This window comes from Rhinolophus ferrumequinum, chromosome 15 (assembly GCF_004115265.2).
Source record: "Rhinolophus ferrumequinum isolate MPI-CBG mRhiFer1 chromosome 15, mRhiFer1_v1.p, whole genome shotgun sequence".
Taxonomy (NCBI): domain Eukaryota; kingdom Metazoa; phylum Chordata; class Mammalia; order Chiroptera; family Rhinolophidae; genus Rhinolophus; species Rhinolophus ferrumequinum.
The window spans coordinates 49,222,211-49,248,272 of NC_046298.1; the positions used below are offsets into that span (position 1 = coordinate 49,222,211).

Below are 26,062 nucleotides of genomic sequence, written 5' to 3' on the forward strand. Positions count from 1 at the left end.
AAACACAAATAACAGTTTAAAAATGGGCAAAGGATTTGAATAATTTCTCCAAAGATACACAAATTAAAAGGTACTCAACATCATTAATCCTCAGTTATGATCTACCTGATACTTCCTAATTTATTCCTAAATAAATATATTTCCTAGTTTAAGATTCTAGCCTAGATTTTCCCCCTAAAATGATACTCCGTATTTTCACTTCTATGTCTAACAGACCTTTCAAACTATCACATTCCAAACCAAACACTCAATCTGACGTCTACAAACGTATCCCTTTCCAGGTCTTCCTAACCCAGTAAATGTTTCTGTTCTTCACTTAATTGAGCTCAGAATTCCCTCAAATTATCCTTGACTACTCTTTCTTTTGCTACTCCACCCTATAAATCAGCAAATCCTGTCAGCTCCACCTTTAAAATATATAAACAATCCAACCCCTTCTCAACTCTTGCTCTGGTACCATCCTATTCCTAGATTAGGCCTGAGGTGGTCAGTGGAAGAGAAAGATGACTGGCTCAGAGCCAGTGTCACTTCTAGGAAATGTGGTTGAGCACCACCCGTCAGGACCAAACAGAGAAGGCAACCCAATGTATCTGTCTGAGATCTGAGTCCAGTCTGGTTATACTGGCTGGCCATAAATGACCCGTCACCCTTACTCAGGAATCTAAAGTTCCTCACCTTCAGTCTCATGAGCCCTGGCTAACCCACCCTACAGGAGTGACCAGAAGCCCTGATATTAATTCCATCCTCTGTAGTTATTTTTTGGAAATGTCCCGCCCCTCACAAGCCTGGAATAGTCCAGTGACCTCCTGGGCACCATCGTACCCTATCTCCTTCAGGTCCTAGCCGAGAGTCTAGTCTCTTTGTTTGTTTCCATGAGGCCTCATGGCCTCTGACATCATGAAGCAAATGTCTTCTGACTCTGAAGATGCTTTCTCCAAGGTTCTGTAGTAGTTCATCCACCACTCTGAAGGCGGAGGTAGCATTTCCTCCACTCGTAGGTCTTATTTGATGGAAATGCCAACTTCTCTTCCACACTCTGCCCCACAAATTCCAGTCACTTCAGTTTCCTCCAACTGTGTTGTGTCAACTTAGCAAATCCGTGCTCTGCCTTGATTCCTCCTTTATGCTTTGAGGTGTGGAATATGTCTTCAGATAGAAAACCACTACAGCAGGATCTCATTTATTTCCCTTCTTGCAGGGATCAGTCTTGCACCACCAGTTCTCCAATGTCTGAAAACACTTATTTCATACCCAGTATGTAGTTTTTTGTTTAGAGTGGGACAGCAAACTTAATACAATTACACCATCACAGGTGGAAGCATGGAATCCTCCCTGATGTTTTTTGAGCATTTCCCTACTTTTTGGCACAAGAATTTATTTGATACTTAATTTGTCTATTTCCAAGGGGGACTCTGGGCCTGGCTCCAGGACAAACTGTACCATCTTGGACAGAGATGGCTTCCTCATTCAGAGGCCAGGCATAATAGGACCTGACCTAGGGTCAGACCCCTGATCATACAGACCATGCTGCCTCGGGATGTGGGAAGACCAGGGCTTCTCCCTTTTTCACTCTGAGATTGAACTATTTGTGACAGTAGAGGACTTGGCCGAGAGATGTCACCCCATAACAGGAAACTCCTTGACGTCTCACTTAAAACATTTTTGCCGATTTTGCATTCTCCTTCACAGTACATTTATTTTAACATAGATACGAGGTGTGAACAAACAATACGGTGACTGTTTAAAGAAAAAAATTTTATTACAGTAAAAGACGCATTGCCATTAAACCCCCTCAAAATACTCCCCCTCACTTCAAACACACTGATCCCATCATTCTTGCCACTTTCTGAAGCAGTTCTGGAAGTCCTCTTTCGTGAGTGTCTTCAGTTATGCTGTTGTGGCTGCCTCGATCTCCTGAATCATTTTGATTTTGGGAAGAGCCAGAGTTGCATGGTGCCAGATCCAGTGAATAAGGTGGATGAAGACACACCATAATGTTTTTATTTGACAAACTGCCGTAACCAGAAGCAATGTGTGAAACGGAGCACTGTAATGATGGGGGATGATTTACGGCACATTTTTAAACACACCTTCTCTCTCAACCGTAGCTCACACCCAACTGACTGCACCTAACAAGTTGAAACTTGTCACACACTGTTACTAAAGTTCAACGCACTGCTTCCCATGTTGAAGATCCCTGCCTTTTCCTTGGATGTCACTTGGCAGCAGCATTCACTTTATTTGTTGATCACAATGGAAAGGCTCCATGTCACATCGCTTCTGGTACAGCAATTTCTATCAAATAAAAGCATTATGATGTGTCCTCATCCACCTTATTCACTGGATCTGGCACCATGCGACTTCTGGCTCTTCCCCAAAGTCACAATGACCACGAAAGGTAAACGTTTTCAATGGATTCAGGATGTCGAGGCAGCCACAATAGCGCAACTAAAGACATTCACGAAAGAGGACTTCCAGAACTGCTTCAGAAAGTGGGGAGAACGATGAGATAATCGTATTCAAAGCGAGGGGGTGTATTTTGAAAGGGATTAACGACAATGTGTCTTTTACTGTAATACTTTTTTTTTAATTTAAACATTCACAGTATTTTGTGATCACCACGCCAATGTTTAAAATTAGTCACCAGATAAACGGGTTTTTCTCCCTCCAAACCTGGTAAAATGGCTGCTCCACAGAAACGGTGATTTAATAGATGAGAACATTTTTCACACACACTTTTGCACAGTCACACACAGCGCTGAACGGTTCCAGTCACAACATTCAAGGACTGGGTCAGAACCAAAAATGACACACACCCTCACAAGAAACACTGCACACACAGCGACGGCCACTCATACACTCACCCGCAGAGAGACCATCGCGTGCAGACAGCACACCCCACGCACAGACCTTCACACACACACACACACACACACACACACCAACCGAACAGTACACACGCCGTCCTGTCACCCGACGGCCCCCAGGAACATCTCGAGACCCGGCCTTATGGCTTAGTGATGACCTTTTCGCCTAGAGACTACGTTTCCCAGAAGACACTGCGGCGCTGGCCCAATCGCAACGCAGCATTGGCGCGGCTTTGTGCGTCTGCGCCATCTTCCGGCTCCAGGCGGCGAGTCCGCCGGTACCGAGGAGGAAGGGCACCCGGGGCTGTGGGGGGCGCGGTTGCGGTGGTACCTGGAGCCGAGCAGACGGCAGGTGAGGGGCTCCGAAGCTCGCCGGCCGCTCCGGCGTCCGTGCGAGAGCGGGCGCCGCGGCCGGGTGGGTCTCAGGCCTGGAAAGAACCGGAACGTCTCACTCCAGCTTCGGTCTGCGGCTTCCCCGGCTCTGGACTACATTTCCCATCGGTCCCCGCGGCGCGCGTCCCTCTGGCACCGCCTTTCTGCGTCCCGGCTCATTGCTTCGGCCGATGGACCCCTTAGGTGGGTGTTAAGGGGTCCCGACCCACTGAAAATGCTTGCGGGTGTTTTGCACTCATTCTTACGCCTGCCTTTCTTTTTTTAATTTGGGGCGAAGTCTTATTTCATGAGGTTCACAAAGAGTTGCAAGACTCTAGAAGATTTAGAATCACTAGTTTAAAAGACGACTTGGGAACATTTTAGGATTTTGTTCAAAATCTGTGTCCAACAATGGAGAAATGGTTGAGTAAATCATTGGGCACTCATGTAACAAAATATTAAACAGCTATTACAGATAATGCTAAAAGAGTGGTCTCAGTAAGGAAAAATTCCTATTACGTGATATTAAAGAACATTCATAATTATCTCATTTACTTATTACTTAAATACTTGGAAAAAAAATTAAATATTTGTAACATGTTGGGCATTGTCTTAAGCTTCTTTATAAACAACTCAAGAAGTTGTTAAATAACATCACTCTTAATAATTGCATGTTTTCTATTCCAGTATTGGTTTTGTTTTTTGGGTTTTTTTTTTAGGCCCTGTGTCAGTAGGTGGGTGGGTTTGACTTCTTTTACTGAATGCTCTGATGTTGTACAAAGGGTCCATTTGTGACGATCTTTCATTGTCATTTAATGCTGCCCCAAATCGTTTTTGATAGTTGCTTGGTGTCCATCATCTGGCTGTGCCAAAATTGATTCGACCACTAGCCTACTTCTGTTACGTACTAACATTCAGTTCTGTTTTGCAGCGAATATTGTGCGCACAGCTTTGCACACTGTTATTTCTCTGTGCTAGGGCTTATTTATGTGCTGATAATGGAGCACGGGACCTGCTCCATCTAATTTACAATCACACCCCACCTGTTGACTCCAGGCAGGGTCCACAAAGTGGTGCCCACCAGGCCTTAAGTAGGACTGTGGGGCTATTTGTGAAAGTGGAAGTTGGGGAAAGTGCCAAGGAGACTGCTGAAAGTTTTACATTGTGGGCATGAGGGAGTTAAAACTGTTCTGGTTCTGGGTAGGCCTCATTGTGCGCTGGGCGGTCTGTGCTTCCTGGCCTGAGGACAGCCTTCCTGGTCCTTGGGACACCATTGTGTCTCAGTAGCCGGGCCAGCGCGGAGCATCCGTCTCAGATTTGCATCAGTAACAAGATGGAATTCTCTGGGTATTTAGAGAGAAAGCCCCCCTTGCTGCACCTGAAGCTGGGTTTCCTGGAGTTGGGTGAGGGCCACAATTTGTCCCAAATACCTCTAATTTTTGTGGTCGGTGGGGGGGGTTAGTGAACGGGGACTTGTAACTGTGGCATTTTGGGAACCGTAAGCCCAGCCTGGCCTCATATTTGCTCTTTCCTCCCCCAGCTCTGCCATCTCAGGACTCTGCCCTTCCCCAACAGAGGAGCCAGGAGGTGGACCCATCAGCCCATGAAATTCTAAAAGTCATGTCCCTTGTGAGTTTAAAATCATGTAAATACTTGCTTTCCTTATCCTGTAGCTTACCACCTGGTTTCTATCCAAGAATCTGCTTCTCAAAGGTTCCCATTTTAGGGAATGAAAGGACCAGGCAGCTAGTATGGTCTCCCATCCATTGTCCTCTCCCTATCAAAAATGATTGGTTTGGGCTTCCCTTACCCCCCGCCCCCCATAAAAGTAGAAATTCTAGTTCTCACGGGGAGAATTTAATATATGCCAAGAACAGAATAGGCAGCGTACTTTATTGCACTGTCACAATTGGGAAAACTCCATTTAGTTGGATTTTAATTTTCATGCCAGGCCTGTATACAGTAGCTTTGGTTTGTAATAAAAAGGAATTTTCAAGAACATTGAACCTTTCCATTTTATTGATGCCCATTTTCTTTTGTCATCCACTCACATCAGAGGCCTCTATCCCCAGCTTTCTCTTTCTCCAGAACACCCCATTCCTGCACAGACTTCCTCCATCTCCCCTCATGCCACTAGAGACATGTCCTTGATGTGTGCATATGACAGCATACCTGCCTGTTGTTCCAGGGGTCAGACTTGTTCAGGGACGTGGCCGTAGTCTTCTCCCAAGAAGAATGGGAACGGCTGGTGCCAGCTCAGAGGGATTTGTACAGAGACGTTATGCTGGAGACTTACAGCAACCTGGTCTCGCTGGGTAAGGTGACCTGGTCTATTAGTTCGGAGGTTACCCTTGGGCATATCTGTTCCTTCCTTGTCAATCTTGGGTTACTCTTTGAGTAATCCAAGGGCAGCTCCATGGGCTGAAGCTACATCTTCCCCAACCGTCAGGTTATGTCACGTCTTCCTGTGGCCTTTCTTGCAGCTGACTCTCCTCCTCGATGACCAGGCCGTGGATTGAATTCTGGGGTACACACCATAACTGGGTGGCATGTTTTTTCTCACAACCAGATCTTGCCATTTCCAAACCTGATGTGATCTCATTCCTGGAGCAAGGCAAAGAGCCCTGGATGGTAGAGAGGGCAGCAACCCGAGGCGTGTGCCCAGGTGAGTGATGCATGCACGGGAAGAGAGAAGCTACCACAGATCACCGTCCAACTGTTTGGCAAGAAGCTGGCCATGGGCGACAGGAAGCAAGACCTTTCCTCCAAGTTGCCAGACTCAGAAATCAGGTCCCAGTCATCATCTTCTGTAGCTTGTCAGCGAATTTGACAAAAGCGGGTCCCTTCCTGAAGCATTTCTGTATGTTTGGGCCATCACTACCTCTTGTTCTCGCCTGCCACATTACCCCTCCCTCGGCCTCCTTTGGTGGATCTTCTCAGCGTCTCTAAATGTTGGGCTCAGACTTGGGCCTCTTCTTTCCTGTTTGTTTTCATCCCCAGGACCTTGTTCATGACCGTGCTATAAATACCACTCATACCTATGCTGTCTAGTATGGCACCACTGGCCCCATGTGGCCACTGAAATTCAGTTAATTACGATGAAATATATTTAATACTTCAGTACCTCAGTTGCACTTACCATATTTCAAATGTTCAGTAGCTACTTTCTGGCCCATGGCCCTGTATTGGACAACGCAGATACATTACATCGTTGCGGAAAGTTCTGTCGGACATGCAAATGGTTACCTTCACCTTCAGCCTCTCCGTAAGCTCCAGCTACTTATATCCAAACGCCTTCTCATCATGGCCACTGGGGTGCTTACCAGGCTTCGAACTTAAGTCCACAAAGGAGTCCTGACTTCCCCCCAACAAGTCTTCCCCTCCCCCTGTCTTCTGCACTTCAGTAGTAGGACACTTGATTCTTGCTCAAGTCAAAAACACTCGAAGCATCCTTGACTTCTCTCTTCCACACACTTCCATAGTCTGTCAGCAAACCCTCGTCACTCTACTTTGAAATAACCCAGAATTGAACTACTTCTCACCAGCATACTGCCACTGCCCACGTGCCCACCACCATCCTCTGTGGCTTGACTGTTGCAGTAGCCTCCTCCCCATCCTTCTGCTTCCACTCTTGTCCACGACAGTGTGTCTTCCACACAGCAGCTAGAGTGACTGCTTCACTACATCAGTGAGGGTGTATCACATCTCTGCTCAGAACCTCTCGAAAGCTTGCCGTCTCGCTCAGAGAAACTCCAAAATTCATACCATGGCCTAGAAGTTCTATGTCTGTGCTGCCAGTAAAGTAGCCACTAGCCACACACGCTATTTAAATTTTAATTTTAACTAAAATTTTAAATAAAATATAAATTTCATTCCATAGTCACCACACCCTGTTTCCTCAAAAATAAGACCTAGCCGGACAATCAGCTCTAATATGTCTTTTGGAGCAAAAATTAATGTAAGACCTGGTCTTGTATTATGTTATATGAGACCAGGTCTTATATTGTAGTAAAATAAGACCCGGTCTTACATAGATTTTTACTCCAAAAGACGCATTAGAGCTGATCGTCCAGCTAGGTCTTACTTTCGGGGAAACACTGTGGCACATTTCAAAGGCACAGTAGTCATGTGGATCTAGTGGCTTCCATATTGGACCACGCAGAATGGAACATTTTCAATATCCCAGAAAGTTCTGTTGCACTGTGTTGCTTTATGTGATCTGCTTCCCCTGATTTCATCTGTCGCTCTCCCTGTGGCTCATTCGGTTAGAGCTACACAAGCCCTTTGCTGTTCTGTTAGCATAGGGGTTGGCCAATGTTTTCTTTAAAAGGCCAGACAGTAAATATTTTAGGCTTTCCTCGCCATGCGGTTTGTCACAGCTACTTGGCTTTGCTGTGGTGGCACATCCCAGCTTTGCCTCAGGGCTGTCCCCTCTGCCTGCAGTGCCTGTACACTGGATGGCGGGTTTCTCAGTCTCAGGGGTGTTGACATTTTGGGCAGGATAATTCTTTGTTGTGGAGGGCCATGCTGCACTGTAGGATGTGTAGCAGCCCCCCCCCCCCCGGCCTCTACTCACCAGGTGCCAGTAAACACCTACCCTCACTGGGACAATAACAATGTCTCCAGACAATTGGCAAATGTCCTGGGTGGGGACAGAATCTTCCCTGATTGAAAACCAGTCACAATGTCACAGGAGACCAAAAACATCAATACACAGTTTCCACAACGTACTGTAAGAGCACTTCAAATGGGGAGCTAACACCTGAGCACCACAGGTGTGGACTCACCAGAGTCAAGTGGCAGTTGGCCCTTGGCAGTAAGCGAGATGAGGTGTGGCCTGAGTCATGAGTGAAGACGTGTGCAGCCGTGTAACCTAACGTGTCCTCGGGTCCTGGGGATCAGGATGCAGGCACCTTGGGAGGCTGTTATTCTGCCTACCACACCTGTGATGAGAACATTTATTTTTGAGTTTGGACAGCACACTATTTGCTTGCTTGTTTGTTGGTTTGTTTGTTTGTGGTGCTCAGTTTTTTTTACTCTGTAGATGTGTGGGTTTGTGTCGTATTTAAAGAGGATGTCACCCTCTGAGGTTACAAAGTCTGCTATGTTTTTCTAGTTTATTTATGGTAATATGATCCATCTGGAATTTATCCTACTGTAAGATGTGATTTCACGTTAACTTTCACATTGTTATCTAGTTGTTCAAATAGCATTTATTAGCTAATTTTATCTTTTCCCCATTAATCTCTAAAGCCACCTGTATCATCTGTTATTTTACATCTGTATTTTGATCTATTTTTACACTTTCTATTCTATCCTGTTAGTCTTTCTGTCTAACCATGTGACAACACCATGCTGTTTTAATTATTGAGGTCTTATATATGTTTTAAAAACCTGGTAGAATTGGTCCCTCTTCATTTTTTTTTCAGAAATTTCCTGACTGTTCTCATTTATTTTTCCATCTGAACATTAGAATCAGACTAACTGGTTTAAAAAAAACAAAAATAATAATGTAATTTTTCTTACTGAGATCATGATAAATTTATAGATTAATTTAGGAGAAAACGGTTTTATCTCTTAGATAGAGCCTTCTATCAAAGATCATGTTAAGCTTTCCCCTTCATTTTTGTCCACCCCATTGAAGGTTTAACATTTTCTTTATACAGATCTTGTACATTTCTTCTTACATTTATTTGTAGGTATTTTATGTTTGTTGCTGCTATTGGAAATGTCATAATCCACAATATGGATGAATATAATACGACGTTCATCCATATTATTTTCCAACTGGTTATTTTTTATATGATAAAAGCCGTTTATGTCTTCAGATTAATTTTGTAGCTAACCCAACTTCCTGAATTTTCTCACTGTTTTATCACTGTTTTTCATGTACTTCTCCTGAGCAAGCCAAGTATTCAATTATGTCATTTGCAAATGGCGATAATATTTTTGCATTTTTATACTGCTTAGGTTTTTTTCTCTTGCCTGATTAGGATGCTGATTATGTAGGATCCCCCAGAACAATGTTAGTGGAAATAGTGTACGTCCTAATCTCATTCTTGACCTTACTAGCAAAATTTTTAGTATTTTCTCATTAAACAGAATATCATACTTGGGTATGTGAGTAAGATAAGGATATTTTATTTGGTTAAAAAAGCGTCCACTTTTCATATCTTGTGGGTTTTTGTTTTTCCTTTTTCAATCTATAAAGTCTGGATTATGTGAATAGATTTCCTGATACTGAATACTGAATCTAAACATGCAAATGTTGCATTTATTAAATTGTGGTAATTTATACATTTTCCAGAAATTTTCCTTTTGAAGTTTAATTTTTAAAAAATGATAAAAATACATAACACATTTCACTTGTTTAATCACCTTCAAGTGTGTAGTTCATTGGCACTTAGTACAGTCACCGTGTTGTATGACGACCGCGTTTCCCCAACAATAAGACCTGGCTGAACCATCACCTCTAATGTGTCTTTTGGAGCAAAAAGTAATATAAGACCTGGTCTTACAGTATATCATATTATATTAATTATGTTACATTTTATATTATATTATAAGACCTGGTCTTATAGTAAAATAAGACTGGGTCTCATATTAATTTTTGCTCCAAAAGACGCATTAGAACTGATGGTCTGGCCAGGTCTTATTTTCGGGGAAACACGGTATCACCATTACCTAGTTTCAAAATGTTTTTATCGTCCTGTGATATCATGATTTATAATAAGAAATATATATGAGGTGTGATCAAAAATATGATGAATGTTTAAATTAAAATTTTTTATTACAGTAAAAGACACCTTGCCATTAAAATATTCCCCCTCACTTCAAACACACTTATCTCATGTTCTTGCCACTTTCTGAAGCAGTTCTGGAAGTCCTCTTTTATGAATGTCTTCAGTTGCACTGTCATGGCTGCCTTGATGTCCTGAATCAATTTAAAACATTTACCTTTCATGGTCATTTTGACTTTGGGGAAGAGCCAGAAGTCACACGTGACAAATGTGATAAAAAAGGTGGATGAGGACACACAGTAATGTTTTTTTGTTTTGTTTCTGTTTTTTTTTTTTTTTTAAAGAGGTTAGTTTATTAAAAGTAAAGAGTAAAGAGTCGCAGTTCTCGGAACTAGAGGGAGTCCTGACCGGGTTGCCCAACATGGGGCAAAGGCTCTCGTTTTTATATCTTCCCTTGCCTGCTTGGAGAAGGGACTGGTGCCTTCTAATGGAATTCGGGTCTATCGGGTTTGTCCTGTTTGCCCACCCTAAAGGGATTAACGAATCCACCCCTATCTATCAGATCTGCTCCTTTGTGTGGCCAAAAGGGATTTATGAGATATTTTATTAACCTCAAGGTGCATTCTCATATCTTTGTCCTGGAGTGAAGCAGACATTCCAGAACCTGGAGTTTGAGGATATGGCTGCCTTTGTTTATTCCACCAGGGACCTTCCTGTCTACCTAATGACATGCTAACTAAGCTATCTCAATACCCCCTCTGAAGACATAACCCTAGCTTCCACTGGGGAATAGGGGCGATGACCGCTCTGGCTACTTCAGGCTGAGGAGGGGCGTAGAAAGAGACTGGCAGCTAGGGCTTGTCCAGAGGTCTAAGGGTCCCCGGTAGATGAACAAATCCAGGTGAGGATGTTGTTGTCTTGTAGGCCATTGTAGCCAACCAGTGAGTAGTCTGTAAGCTGAGACGCATAGTAGGCAATAGCATGAGATAATACCCAGCAGGGCTGAATAAATGTATATCGCTGTTACAGCTGGAGTCCAGGTAAGTTTATTGTGATGTTTAACCTGATGAGGCTTTTGGGGTAAGAAGATAGTTCATCTCCCGAGACAGCAGGGTCCCCCAGTGCTGTAAGCTGGGAGGTTATCTTCCCACAAATGAGAAACCATCTAGCCAGCAATTTCACATGTGCATTAGAACTCATAGAGGAGGTAGAGCTACAGTTTAAACTGTTACCGCCTGAAAGATTAAGGCACTGGTTGGAGCGGCTAGTGAAGTTAACACATTGATTAGCCAGAGTTACGGCTCTCTTTCCTTTACTCAGTTCTAGTGCTCGGGTAAAAGCTATTAGCTCAGTCAGTTGTGTGCTGATCCCAGAGGGAAGGCTTATATTTCTAAGATAGTATGTAAAGGAGCTATAGCATATCCAGCCTTTTGTATGTCATTTTCTATAAAAGAGCTCTTATCAGTGAAGAGAGTCCAATCTGGGTTGTCTAGGGGTGTTTCTTGTAAACCTGCTCTAGCAGTACAGGTTTGCATTAAAACTTGTTGGCAGTCATGAGTTAATTCTTCCTCGTCTCCGGGAGGAAGGTGGCAGGATTAAGGTTGGAGCAAGTTTGTATTTGGATTACAGGACCTTCTAATAAGAAAGAGGGCCTGATACCTCAGGAGGTGGCTATCAGTGAGCCAGTGACTATTACCAGCATTTAAAAGCTCTTGAATGTGGTGTGGGGTGAAAATGGTTAAGTCTTGCCCCATTGTGAGCTTTGTGGCTTCAAGAACTAGGAGAGCAACCGCAGCTACTGCCCGGAGACAGGCTGGCCAGTTGTGTTCTACAAGGTCCAGCTCTTTACGTAGCCACTGGCTGTTGTGTGGGTCCCCTGGGCTGCTTTAGGACTCGTAAAGTCATTCCTTTTCTCTCTGTTACATATAAATGAAAGGATTTTCCTGTGGGCAGGCTTAAAGCTGGGGCACTTGAAAGAGTTTGTTTTAAAAGGCTAAAAGCCTGTTCTGTCTCTGGGCTCCAAAGTAACAGGTGGGTATTTGCAGCTTGAGTGTCTTTGATTAGTTGATAGAGAGGGAGGGCCACTTCTCCATCTCCTGGATTCCATAGGTGGCAGTTAGTCAGTGATGCCTAAGAAGCCCCTGAGATGTTTTAGAGTCTTAGGTAGGGGATACCTGGAGATGGGACGGATCCTGTCCTCTCCTAGGGCCCTAGTTCCTTCAGGGATAATTAGCCCAAGGTATTTGACAGAGGTTTGACACATCTGGGCCTTAGCCTTGGAAATCTTGTAGGCTTGAGAGGTTAAAAAATTTAGAAGAGCAGTGGGTGCTTCGGCTGATGAAGTCTTCAGATGGAGCACATAATAGGAGGTCGTCGACATATTGTAAGAGCGTGCAACGGTCATAAGAACATTCTGATAAGTCCTAGAGAGGGCCTGTCCAGATAGGTGGGGACTGTTTCTAAACCCCTGCGGAAGGACCGTCCAGGTGAGCTGTGAAGTCTGGCTTTCAGGGTCCTCAAAGGCAAAAAGATATTGTGAGTCAGCGTGTACAAGTATGCAGAAAAAGGCATCTTTTAAGTCTAAAACTGTGAACCATCCGGCAGCCTCAGATATTTGGGCTAAGAGCGTGTAAGGATTTGGAACTATAGGGTGTAGAGGAGTAACTGCCTCGTTGATGGCCCAGAGGTCTTGAACTAACCTCCATTCCCCATTTGGTTTGGGAATTCCTAAGGTGGGGGTGTTGCGAGGACTACTGCATTCTCTAAGAAGGCCTTGTCGTTTGACATTGTTAATGATTGGTGTTAGTCCTTTCTGCGCCTCGGGTTTTAGAGGGTATTGTTTTTGGCAAGGAAATAGAGTGGGGTCCTTACGATGATTGTGGACTGGGATGGCTGTTAAGGTGCAACCAACTACCCCCTGTGTGGCCCAAACATCAGGGTTGATGTTGGCTTCTAACACCGGGAGGCAGCTGGGAACACTTCCAGGGGCCAGGGGAATAATAGTTCCCGTCTCAGTCATAATGTCTCTTCCTAATAGTGGGGTAGGGCTTTCTGGCATGATTAAGAATGAATGGGAGAACATTAGGTCGCCCCATACGCAGCCTAAGGGCTAGGAAAAATATTTAGTATAGTGGTGCCTCGGTTTTTGAACATACCCCTTTCCCGAAGACCGTTCGAATTCTGAAACGTTCAAAAACAGCCGACAGCTAGGCTTCAGGATCTTGCACTCAGCAGAAGCCGTGTGACATGTTTGACTTCCGAGGTGTGTTCGACGAAGCATTTACTTCCAGGTTTATGGCGTTTGTAAACTGAAATGTTCGTCAACGGAGACGTTCGAAAACCGAGGTACTGCTGTAGCTGGCTTGCCTATGACTCCGCGGACAGTAACATGTCGATTGGAGGGGGGCCCTGGACTGGAGAGGAGGACAGAGAATGTGCCTCCTGTGTCTAGAAGGAAATCAGTAGATTTTCCTTCCACTTCTAAGGTTACCCCGGGCTCAGGAGTCCCAGTGGCCAGGTGGGACAAAGGAGCCACTGGTAGAAGCCCTGGGGCCCATCAGTCCCGAGTGGTAGTGTGACTGGATGAGACTGTCCTCGGGGGTGGAGGCCTCCGGGGACAGTCTGACTCCCTGAGATCCCCTTTACAGATGGGACAGGGCCGCGGACGTCTCCGGGTCGGCTCCGGTTGCTGTTGGCATTCCCTTTGCCAGTGACCAGACTGTCCACATCAGTGACAGTTGGACTTTCCTCGGGCACCCTGTAAGGCAACCACCAGTACTTCTGCCTTCTTTCTTATCTTCCTCTCCTTATCCTGGGCTTCCTCTTGGTCCCTATTGTGAAAGACGGAGTTGGCCACTTTGAATAACTGTTCCAAGGTGCTTTCAGGACCAATAGTCAGTTTTTGTAATGTCTTGCGGATATCTGGGGCAGCCTGTGTTATGAATTTGTCCTTCAAAAGAATTTCCCCTGCAGGGGAGTTTGGCCCTATGGGAGTGTATTTAATTAGGGCCTCCCAGAGCCGTTCTAAAAAGGCTGAGGGAATTTCTTCCGAATTTTGGCTAATAGTAGATAGTTTTGAACAATTGATGGATTTAGCCCTAGTTCTCCTCAGTTCCTCTAAAATGCATGCTAGAAAGTGTTTTCTTTGCCAATTTCCCATGGCTGTATCAGGATCCCATTGTGGGTCTGCAGCGGGTACTACTTGTTGTCCTGCAGGGAAAGGCTCCTGAGTGGGGTCCTGTCCTGCCTGCCTCTCATGATATACGGAGAACTGTTCACCTCCAAACTTTTCGGCAGCTTGCAAGGCTGCTTCTTTTTCAGAACTCATGAGAGTCCGATTTAAAATTAACATGACATTTCTCCAAGAGAGGTCAAAGATTGGGGTCAGTTTCGGGAAAGCTTCTATGTATTTATCAGGATCATGTGAAAACTTCCCTAGGTCTCCCTTTATTTGTCTAAGGTCCTGTAGGGAGAAAGGGACTTGAACTCTGGCAGGCCCAATTTCTCCTGGCATTTCCTGTAAGCGTAGGAGGTGTACTCCAAGCTGGAGACGCTTTTGTACAGGAGTTCATGGATATGGAAGACAACTAGAAGGAGCCGGGGCAGGAACCGGCTTTGGAGGAAGAGCAGGATATCAAGTTTTGGGATGATCTTTTGACTGGGTGTCTGTTGAAGGGACCTCCTCAGGACAGGAGGATCCCATTGGAGGTTCCTTTGGAGGAGTCCCTTTAGGAGGGGTCTCCTTGGGAGGAGTTTCCTTAGGAGAAGTCTCCTTAGGAGGAAGGGGACAAGAGACCCACAAGGGCTGGGTCTATCTTACACTTTTGGCAAAGATCTGTGTTCTCTTTGCTCTTAGAGCAAAGAAAGCCTGTACGTAAGGAACTTCTGACCATTTGCCTTCCCGCCCGCAAAATAAATTAGATTTATTTTAATAAATTTTATTTTAATAGAATTTAATAGATAAATAAATAGATAAATAAAATAGATTTATTTTAATAGAATAATACTATTGCATGATAGTAGTATAGTTAGTACTTACCTCAGAAGGCCAAATTTCCCCATCTTCCAACTTGTATTGAGGCCAAACCTTGGAGCAAAAGAGAACCAGGCGTCGCTTCTTCAAAGTCTGAGGGTCAAATTTGTCCCAATGTTTCAAGATGTAATTCGGGGGGGTGAAGGCGTGTGAGGGCTGATTGCCCATCTGGAAGGGAGGAAGAACAGAAAGGTGTCCCTTTGCAATTCATCTCCCATAATGTGGTCTAGGGCATCCCCTAGAAACCTTGGTCCACAGAAACCGCACGACCCGTTCTGGGGTGAGTGGGGAGACACTGCGTGCCAGGGTTAGCCGTGCTTACCTGGGCTGCCTGGCCTGTGCCTCTGGTGGGTGCCTACCCAAATCTATTTGTGTCCCTTCCTGAATGTCTGGAGCCGGCCCACAGGCCAATAAAGGCTGTGGCCAATAATGAGGTGTTTTAAAGTAGAGGGGTGTATGGCCTGACTCTGGGCGTCTTGAAAATTGATGGTACGATTGATATAATAGCAGCCTTCTGAATAGAGGTGTTTGAGGAGGGAGTATATACTCAAAAAGTCTGTAAGGAAGGCATACGGCCTATATATGAGGGAGGACAAAAAGAGACATCTGAAGCCCCAAAAGGCTTTGGACAAGGCTGTTTGGGTGGCTGTGGTGGCCAGGCAGGCGGTGCTCTGGAGGAGCTGCGCTTTTGCGGCCCCTCCCTCTCAGCTGACGCTCCAGGGCTCAGCTGGGGCGGAGCCACGTGGCAGAGAAGCCAGCGCGCGAGGTCCACAGAGGAGCACAATGAGATCATGGAAGAACATAGGGGATGAAAAATCAAGTCTCTAGAGCAGGAGTGTCCAAACTTTTTTCAACGGTTTTCACCAAGGGCCATATGCCTTAAAATACACAAACAGCCGGGCCACTCACTCGAGGTGAAGTATGTATTGCCTCACCTGGTTTATTTAAGTAAACTAAATATATTTTTGGAATTTGCCGTGGGCCAATTAACAATAGATTGCGGACCTCACTTGGCCTGCGGGCAGCAGTTTTGACACCCCTGCTCTAGAGAGACATTATGCTGTACAAGCACAGACCTCACTGGTGCTTGGATTTGTCTTGAGCCGGCGGGTCCTAAATGACCTGTTCCAAGACCGGGTTATCCTGTCACGGGAGTTTTCAAGCGGGGGATGCCCTAATGGCCATTTAACTGTACGGCCTGTGCTCGCAAAGGATGGCAAACAAAAGAGTTTTAGGAAAGTGCACGAGAGATTTTAGGGTCCCCTAAAAGGGGCTTACCTCCTAGCTGGCTTGTCAAAATACGTTACCGGACAGTGTTGAGGCAGTCTCACAGGGAAGGGACCCCGGAACAATGCCTCAAGAACTGGGGAGAGATAGTGACAGGATGAGAAGAGCAGCATCGTTGGAGGAGACATCTCACTGGCACCCTTATGGGCGGTCGGGCTGGGGAGGGACCAGAGAGACCTTTGGGGCCCACCGCAGAGTAGCCACGACCAGGGTCCCTTAGTTGTCTGCAAAGGCCTGCAGTCCTGGCCGCACGCCAGCATTCAGCCTCCTCACAGAAAGGAAAAAGGCAGCAGAGGAATAGGAGAAAGCAGAGAGGGAGAGGGAGAGCCTCCACATGGCACCCTTCCAGGCCCTCGCGCCCTTCTCGGGCTCCCGTCCTTACAAGAGACAGCCGTCAGACTGTAGCCAACATTCCCCTGGCTCAGTGCCAGAGTGGATTGACCAGAGAGCCCTTTCGCAAAGCCTTTACCTCCCTGGCTTAAGGTCGGCAGCCGCACTGGTCGCTTTTAAATGGCTGACTGAGGCCCGATATTTGTATGATAGGAGAAAGAGACAAAAATGATGAAAGCAAGTAGAAAGGCACAGATAATATTTACCTCTCCTTCAATCCCATGACAAGCCCCCAAATGATACAGAATATTTTCTTTGTGCCAGGATTGTGTCTTGTGAAACTGAAGAATGGAAGCACGGACCAAGGAGCGGTGAGGAGGTTTAAAAGAGGATAGTTTATTAAAAGTAAAGAGTAAAGAATCGCAGCTCTCAGAACGAGAGGGGGTCCCTACCAGGTTGCCCCACCGTAATGCTTTTATTTGACAGAAATTGCTGTACCAGAAGCCATGTGTGACACAGAGCCTTTCCCTTTGTGATAAAAAAATACGGTGAATGCTGCTGCCGAGTGCCATCCAAAGGAAAGGCAGGGATTTTCAAAATGGGAAGTGGCACGTCAAAGCTTAGTAATAGTGTGTGACAGGTTTCAGCTTGTTCAGTGCAGTCAGTCAACTGTGAGCTATGGTTGGAGAAGGTGTGTGTTAAAGTGTGTCGTAAATCATCCTCCATAATGACAGTGCTCCATGTCACACGTCACTTCTGGTACAGCAATTTCTGTCAAATAAAAACATTATGGTGTGTCCTCATCCACCTTATTCACTGGATCTGGCACCATGCGATTTCTGGCTCTTGCCCATAGTCAAAATGATTCAGGACATCTAGGCAACCATGACAAAACAACTAAAGACTCTCACGAAAGAGGACTTCCAGAACTGCTTCAGAAAGTGGCAAGAACGATGGGATAAGTGTGTTCAAAGCGAGGGGGTGTATTTTGAAAGGGATTAACGACAATGTGTCTTTTACTGTAATAAATTTTGTTTTTATTTAAACATTCACTGTATTGTTTGATCACACCTTGTATTTGATCTTCATCCCCATTTTCTGGCACAGCTCTGACAACCCTTGGAATCTATGAAGTAATGAGTCTTCTTGTGTGCTGATGAGAGACTGGGGACTCCTGGATAGCTCCAACCAGGGTGGGGCTGTTTGAGAAGGGAACCAGTCATGCTATTAGAGGGTTGGAGCTTATGGTCCTACCCCCCCAAACTCTGGGGAGGGGAGAGAGGCTGGAGGTTGAGTTAATGGCCAGATTTAATCAATTTTGCCTACGTAATAGAACTTACCTAAAAATCCCTAAAGTCGGGGGTTCAGAGAGCTTCCAGGTGGGTGAACCCGTGGAGGGTGGGAGGGTGGCACTCGGTCAGGCGTGGACACTTCACCTGTGTCCCCCCACACACACACCTGGCCCTGTGCCTCTTCCATCTGGCTGCTCCTGAGTTGTATCCTGTGTAATAAACTCGTGATCTAGTGACTAAGCTATTTTCCCGTGAGCCATTCTAGCAAATGATTGAACCCCAGGAGGGGTTCATGGGAACCTCCGATTTATTGAAGGGCGGGGTAGAACCAGAAGCACCCCTAACCTGTGGGATCTGACACTATCTGCAGAAAGACAGTGTCAGAATTGAATTAAATTTGTGGGCCGCCCAGTCAGTATGTGCCAGGGAGCTGAGAATCGCTTGGTGTGGGGTAAACTGACACACTTGGTGATCAGAAGTGACATACGGAGAGTAGAGTGGTGTTGAGCGTGTGTTTTTCCTCAACACACCCCAGAAGGAAGCAGTCACTCCCCATGCCCTTCCCCTCAGCCCCTGACAACTGCTCTTCTGCTCTACTGTGGATTTCCTTATTGTGGGCATTTCACATAAATGGAACCACAATATGTGGCCTTTGGTGTCTGGCTTCTTTCACTTAGCATGATGTCCTTCAGGTTTGTCCGTGTCATAGCATGTGACAGGATTTCCTTCCATTTTAAGGCTGTATGTATAGACCACATTTTCTTTTATCCTCTCATCTATGGATGGACACTTGAGTTGCTTTCACCTCTTGGCTCTTGTGAATAATGTTGCAGTGAATGTGGGAATGAAGATAACTCTTTTAGATTCTGCTTTCAGTTCTTTTGGATATAGTATACGCAGAAGTGGAATTCCTAGATCATATGGAAGTTCAATTTTTAATTTTTTTCAGAACCTTCATACGGTTTTCCATGCAACTGTACCATTTCACATTCCCACCATTAGCACACAGGGGTTCCAATTTCTACACATCCTCTCCAACACTTGTTATTTCTGTTTGGTTTTTTTTAGAGTGGCCATCCTAATGACTGTCTCATTCTAGTTTTGACTTGCATTTGTCTAGTGATGGGTGATGTTGAGCATCTTTTCATGTGCTTGTGGGGTGTGTGTATGTCCTCTTTAGGGAAATGTCTATTCAAGTCTTCTGCCCATTTTTTAATCAGGTTCGGTTTTTTTTGTTGTTGTTGAGTTGTAGGAGTTCTTTGTTTCTTTTGGATATTAACCTGTTATCAGTTATATGGCTTGCAAATATTTTCTTCCGATCTGTAGGTTGCCTTTTCACTCTATTAATGGTTTCCGTTGATGCACAGGCAATTCTAAGTTTGATGTAGTCCCATTTGTCTACTTTTGCTTTTGTGGCCTATGCTTTTTGTGCCATATCCAGGTAATTATTTCCAAATACAATGCTGTGAAGCTTCTCCTCTATGTTTTCTTCTAGGAGCTTTATAGTCCTAGGTCCTATGTTTAAGTCTTCATTCCATTTTGAGTTAATTTTTGTACAGGGTGAGAGAGTCCTGCTTCATTCTTTTGCATGTTGATATCCAGTTTCCTCAACACCATTTGTGGAAGACTGTCCTTTCCTCATTGTATGGTCTTGGCACCCTCGTTAAAGATCATTTGACCACATGCATGACGGTTTATTTCTGGGCTCAATTCTGTTCCATTGGTCTACATATCTGCCTCTATGCCAGTACCACACTGTTTTAATTTCTGTAGGTTTGTCATATATTGGAAGTCAGGAACTGAGTGAGACCTCCAACTTTGTTCTTCCTTTTCAGGATTGTTTGGCTATTTGATATCCCTTGAGGTTCCATATGAGGAAACCAAAATATTTTAATGTTAAGACTGCACATAAGATTTTTAGACATTATTTCACTAGTTGTGCAAAACAGTGACTATGAATGCTGAGTAATTAAAATATTGTGCTTGGTCCTGTCAGGATAACATGAAAGTAATACAGACGACCTCACTATTACTATTTCTACTTTGCAACGTTATAGGGAATTGAACAGAAGCCAGAAGTTAGAAAATTATGACTGCCAATCCTATCTTTGGATAGTTATAACACAGTATTTAATTAGGGAATGCTTAATTTAGGTGAGAGCAAAAGTGCTCCTGGAATAAACAACACTATACCCTGACTGTCATAATTCAACAAAACTCAGCTGTGTCAGGAACCTGTGATAGAAAAAGTGGCAGTTTAGAGAGAGGAGTGCTTTTAAAGGCAGGTCCTTAGAGGCAGCCAGGCGTTTTCCCACACTGCCAGAAAGACCAAGTAATGTGTGATCACTTTAATTCCTAAAACCAGTCTTCCGTTTGGGCACAGTTCTGCATTCCCAAACTAGTGTCTGTCCACCAGGCTGGTTTTACTATTCCCTGGTCCACCGCAGCCTTAGTTTTCCTTTGTGGGATGGCAGTCAGGTGTCGCTAACCATGGAGCAGATCAACCACCGGTTCATCGGTGGCCATCATAATGGCTGTGTTGAGAATGTGCCTTCCTGGAATTGTCAGACCACAGTAATGAGACCTATAACCTTCCTCTTGAGCACGCAAACATGGCACCTGAAAAAATACCTGCCCTTTGTGTCCTCTTCATGGTCTTATTCTCACAACTTCATATGAAGGCGCTATAGTTGTGATACAAGTGTTTGAAGTGACAGCAGCATCATTGCCACCAAATCTGATTCTTCTTTCTCAGGCTCTTCATCATTTTCCATCGTAGAAGTGATCTTATGTTCCAGTAGTTTTTGTTAAATACTTACACAAATAACGAAATAAATTTCAGCCTCCCATGTGCCACCATATGAGGCAGACACACTCACCCAAAGTCCTGTTGGGCCGTCTGTCTGATACACTTCATGACCACCTTCAAGAGCACCCATTCATGTTGTCCTGTAGTTCCTTGCATCACGGTAACCGATTCTTTTTTTTTTTTTTCGTTTCAGGTGTACAAAACAATGTAATAGTTAGACATTTCACCCTTCACAAAGTCATACCCCCCCCCATGTAACTGATTCTTTATCAACCCAATCAGATTGGGTGCTATGATTGCAGTAAAACGGGCCACAACATCCAAAATCATGTACCAGGTGGAATCAGGACCAAGTACACTATTCAGCTTTTCCTTGCAGTTTGAATGAGCAGCAAAGAATGTTGGTCTGGAGGAGGCCACCTCCCTTAAATTGGGGCCTAATCCTCTAAACAAGGAACAAGGGCCTCCTTTTTCCAAGATCACCATTAGGCCCTGGAAAGGTCCTGGAGAGACTGGTCCAGTTGACACCAGCTAAACTTCAGAGATAGGAAGCGTCACATCAGGAGGCTTCACCTGGCTTATTACAGCATCCAGTGGACATGTGAGAATGCCCCCCTCCCTGTACCACCACACCCCCTAGCCAGCAGATACCCCAGCATGTTTCTCCAGCCAGATAAGCATCCAGCCCACCCTCACCATAATTTTTTAAAACCTACTTTATTGAGGTATAACTTATATTCAATAGAATGCCTGAATTTAAAGTAAAATATTTTGATGAGTATTGACAAATGTATACATACACTCATGTAGCCACCACCGCAGTCAACATAGAGGATGTTTCCATCACCCTGAAAAGCCACTTTGTGTTCTTTCCCACACCATTGCTCATGCCCCAGCCCCACGTAGCCAGTGGTTTGCATTCTGCCACTCTAGATCATAATTTGTCTTTTCTAGGATTTCATAGAAACATTCATTTTTTTAAAACGGTGATTCATTCATTTTTTTAAAATGGTGATTCTGATTCATACTAGTATTTTTGAGCTACACTTATAACCTCCCTAATTACCTCACTCATCTCATTTATGGTGTTTCCTCTTTCTCTGTCCTACTTGTCCATTTTCTAATTGCTTAGCCACATTCAAGAGCTAGAGATATTGAGTCTAAATTTTCCAATTTTTGCTACACAAGTTCCTTACTCTGGAATAAATAAAAACAAACAAACACATCCTTACTTTTTTCTTCTTTTGCAGTATTGGAGTCCAGTTATGATACTAAGGTATTGTCTCCAAAGCAGCCCATTTGTGAAGTGCAGTCACCTGAGTGGCAGATGAGGGAAGGCCTTACAAGTTATGGTCTTGAGTGCTCGAGTTTCCAAGACAATTGGGAACACAGAATCCAGTTTGACAGACAACAGGGAAATCCAGATGGACATTTGAGTCAAATGATAATCAATCACAAAGAAATGCCCACTTTCAACCAGCAAGCATCCCTTACTTTTTATCAGAAAATCCATACTGGAGACAAATCCTGTGGATATGATGAATGCAGAGAAGACTTCTGGCCAGAAGACTTCCTTGTTAGTCATCAAGGACTTCACACTAATGAGAAACCCTATAAATGTAAGGAATGTGGGAAGGCCTTTAAATATGGCTCACGACTAATTCAACATGAGAATATTCATTCTGGCAAGAAACCCTATGAGTGTAAAGAATGTGGAAAGGCCTTCAATTCAGGTTCAAATTTCATACAACACCAGAGAGTTCATACTGGCGAGAAACCTTATGAGTGCAAGGATTGTGCAAAGGCCTTTAGTCGGAGCTCACAGCTGATTGAACATCAACGAATTCACACTGGAGAAAAACCCTATCAGTGTAAGGAGTGTGGGAAGGCCTTCAATCGGATCTCACATCTTAAAGTACATTATAGAATTCATACGGGTGAAAAGCCCTACTCCTGCAAGGAGTGTGGGAAGACCTTCAGTCATCGATCTCAGTTGATTCAACATCAGACTATTCATACTGGCAAGAAGCTCTATGAATGTAAGGACTGTGGGAAGGCCTTTAATCAAGGCTCAACTCTTATTCGGCATCAGAGAATTCACACCGGCGAGAAACCTTATGAATGTAAGGCATGTGGGAAGGCCTTTAGGGTCAGCTCACAACTTAAGCAGCACCAGAGGATTCACACTGGAGAGAAACCCTACCAGTGTAAGGTATGCGCTAGGGCTTTCAAACGGGTGTCGCATCTTACTGTGCATTACAGAATTCATACGGGCGAGAAGCCCTATGAATGTAAGGCCTGTGGAAAGGCCTTCAGTCACTGCTCACAACTGATCCAACATCAGGTCGTTCATACTGAGGGAAAGTCTTATGACTATAAGGAAGGTGGGAGGACTTTAAATCATGATTCAACCACTGTTCAACATCAGCGAATGCAAAATAGAGAAACACAAGTGAATTTAATAAATGTAGAAAAGCCTTCCATCAGCACTTACCCTTTGCTCATCATCAGGGAATTGATGTTAGCAAGCAATCATATGAGTGGAAGTGCTGGGGAAAGCCCATTGGCATAGGCTCATCACAGCTCGCTCCTTGTATGTTGGAGAAAGACTTGACTGTAACATGAATGGGAATGCCTTCATTCAGAGCTGTCCTTAGTATCATAAGATTCATACCGAAGAAAAATTTTATGGGATGTAAGTTGTTGAGACCATGATTGTCAAAGAAGCAAGGAAAGGTTGGAAAAATTTTGACTCTAACGCATTCCCAGTTCACCTTTTCTAATCACTGTGTAATAATTTTAACAATAGCCAAACATTTTCATTCTCTTGGAAACTAAAAAGAAACAAAAGAGCCATACTATTCTTGAGTTAACAAAGAAATAAATCTTGCAATTACCATGATGGTAAAGAAAAGAACGACTGAGAGTTTTACATGCCAACAGACATGCAATGTGGCTAACGCTACTCAGAATTTTTATGGCCTTTTCATGCTAAACATGAAAACCCGAAATACTGTACTCAAATATACTAAATGTACTATTCAAGAAGCCAGAAAAGAGAACACCAAACACCCAGGTGATGAAAGAACAAATTAATACAAAATGAAATAGAAAGTGGTTATCTTACAATAATCTCAGTTTGTTTTCTTCCCTGATCCAAGAGTAAACTAAATTTAGGAGATGGTGTCTTAATTTCCATGTTAATTGTTTTGGGTTCTTTTATCGTTTCTGTCACAGAAGGGATTGGTTGCCTCCCCAGCAGCCATACCCAATTCCCCTTCCTATTGGCAGCCTCTGGGCTTTGCCTTAGAATCTGAAGATGTCAGATGCTAATTTTCAGCCTCCTTTGCAGCTCAGGATAGCCCATATGTTCCAGTGTATGGCCAGTATGTTCCAGGGACGGACCTGCGGGATTTTGGGAAAGATTTTCCTCATTTGGAAGAGACAGATGTGTTAGGAAGACCCCCCCCCCTCTGGTTTCCTGCTTTTAAACATTTTCCTATGAGAACATGATGCCTGGAGCTGCTGCTGCCATTTTGGAACCCGGAGGAGGAAACGGAGAACCTTAGAAAAGCTGATTGGAGCCCTGACAACCCAGCTACGAGGCCCATTCTGAAACTGTCTCTTTGGTGCCTTGTTATGTAAGAAACAAACCTTTATTGCTGAAATTAATTTTAGTTGGATATTTGGCCAACTTGCAGCCAAAAGCATCCTGAATTATATAATTTCAAATTTTATTATGATTGGTAAGTGTGGCCTGGAAATACCTACTTTTTTATGAATTTGACATTTTTCTTTGTGGCTAAGCACAGGATTGATGTTTGTGTATGTTCCATAACATTGAATGTGTGGTGTGTGTTCCATAACATTGAATATATATATACACACACACACACACACACACACACACATACATATTCTATGTTATTGGGATGTAAGATTCTATTTAAGACAGTGGATTATAATGGTAAAATTCTCCATGTTCTTATATAATTTGGTGTACTGGATCAGAATTTCCTAAAATTGAATTTTTTAACCAACCTCATGAATTTCCAGAGATTTTTTTATTTTTTAATTTATGTTGTTTGACCCATAAAGACATATGGCTTAACCCCTATTTATGAATCATACCTTTTATCATTATATAATATCCTACTCTGCCAGGTGTAAGGGTCAACAAACCAAATCTGGCTTGCTGCCTGTTTTATAAATAAAGTTTTACTGAAACACAGCCATGCTCAAGTTCATGTTGTCTACAACTGCTTTTGCACTACCATAGCAGAGCTGAGTGGTGGCAACAAAGACTGTGGCCATGAAACCTATATGTGCTGTCTGGTCCTGCAGATAAAAAGTTTGCCAACCCTGGCCTAGTGTAATCCTTATGATAATTTATTTCCATACTGTGTAATGCTGTGTTTCCCCAAAAATAAGACCTAGTCGGACCATCAGCTATAATGCGTCTTTTGGAGCAAAAATTAATATAAGATCGGGTCTTAGACCCGGTATTAATATGATATGATATGATATGATATTAATTATATTATACCCAGTCTTATATTAAAATAAGACTGGGTCTTATTTTATTTTTTTAGTTTCAGGTGCACAAAACAATGTAATAGACATTTATCATTTATATGCCTCACACTGTGTCAACCCCCCTGTCCCCATCCACTGTCCCTCTGACATCGCACACAGCCATTACATTTCCACTGTCTATTCTTAATGCTGAACTCCGCTTCTTGTAACTATATACATAATACACACACACACACACACACACACATATACATATATATAAACTTGTAGTTGACATTCATAAGACTGAGTCTTATATTAATTTTTGCTCCAAAAGATGCATTAGAGCTCATGGTCCAGCTAGGTCTTATTTTCGGGGAAACATGGTATTTACCAGGTGTGATTAAAAAAATATGAATGTTTAAATAAAAATTATTACAGTAAAAAACACGTGACAATTTCCCTCAAAATACCTCCCCTCTCTTCGAACACACTTAATCATTCTTGCCACTTTCTGAAGCATTTCTGGAAGTCCTCTTTTATGAGTGTCTTTACGTTATCCTTCATCTTGACAATGCTGCGTGTCACACATCGCTTCTGGTATGGCAATTTCTGTCAAATAAAAACATTACGGTGTGTCCTCATCCACCTTATTAACCAGATCTGGCATCGTGCGACTTCTGGCTCTTCCCCAAAGTCAAAATGATGATGAAAGATAAACGTTTTGAATCGATTCAGGACATCAAGGCAACCACAACAGTGCAACTAAAGACACAAAAGAGGACTTCCAGAACTGCTTCAGAAAGTGGCAAAAACGA

General features: G+C 43.8%; 1 protein-coding gene and 1 pseudogene across 2 annotated transcripts; one reads left to right on the forward strand and one right to left on the reverse strand.

Moving 5' to 3' along the window:
- The first annotated feature begins 3,284 nt into the window (after window positions 1-3,284).
- ZNF582 (zinc finger protein 582) lies at window positions 3,285-24,577 on the forward strand. Of its 2 annotated transcripts, XM_033127749.1 has the most exons (6): window positions 3,285-3,443; window positions 4,780-4,868; window positions 5,428-5,554; window positions 5,809-5,904; window positions 21,980-22,941; window positions 24,082-24,577. In XM_033127749.1, exons 1-6 carry the CDS (start codon window positions 3,431-3,433, stop codon window positions 24,184-24,186), a joined length of 1,392 nt encoding a protein of 463 aa, XP_032983640.1. In that variant the 5' UTR covers window positions 3,285-3,430; the 3' UTR covers window positions 24,187-24,577. The 2 variants fall into 2 exon arrangements, with proteins under 2 accessions (XP_032983640.1, XP_032983639.1); XM_033127748.1 differs by having other exon boundaries at window positions 21,980-24,577.
- LOC117034713 (solute carrier family 25 member 36-like) lies at window positions 20,598-21,846 on the reverse strand (annotated as a pseudogene).
- Window positions 24,578-26,062: the final 1,485 nt, after the last annotated feature.

Excerpts from the sequence above, each read along its gene's own strand:
- ZNF582 (XM_033127748.1), top strand. Across the intron at positions 4,869-5,427 it reads TTCTAAAAGTCATGTCCCTT|GGGTCAGACTTGTTCAGGGA; the intron begins GTGAGTTTAAAA and ends CTGTTGTTCCAG. Across the intron at positions 5,905-21,979 it reads AACCCGAGGCGTGTGCCCAG|TATTGGAGTCCAGTTATGAT; the intron begins GTGAGTGATGCA and ends CTTCTTTTGCAG.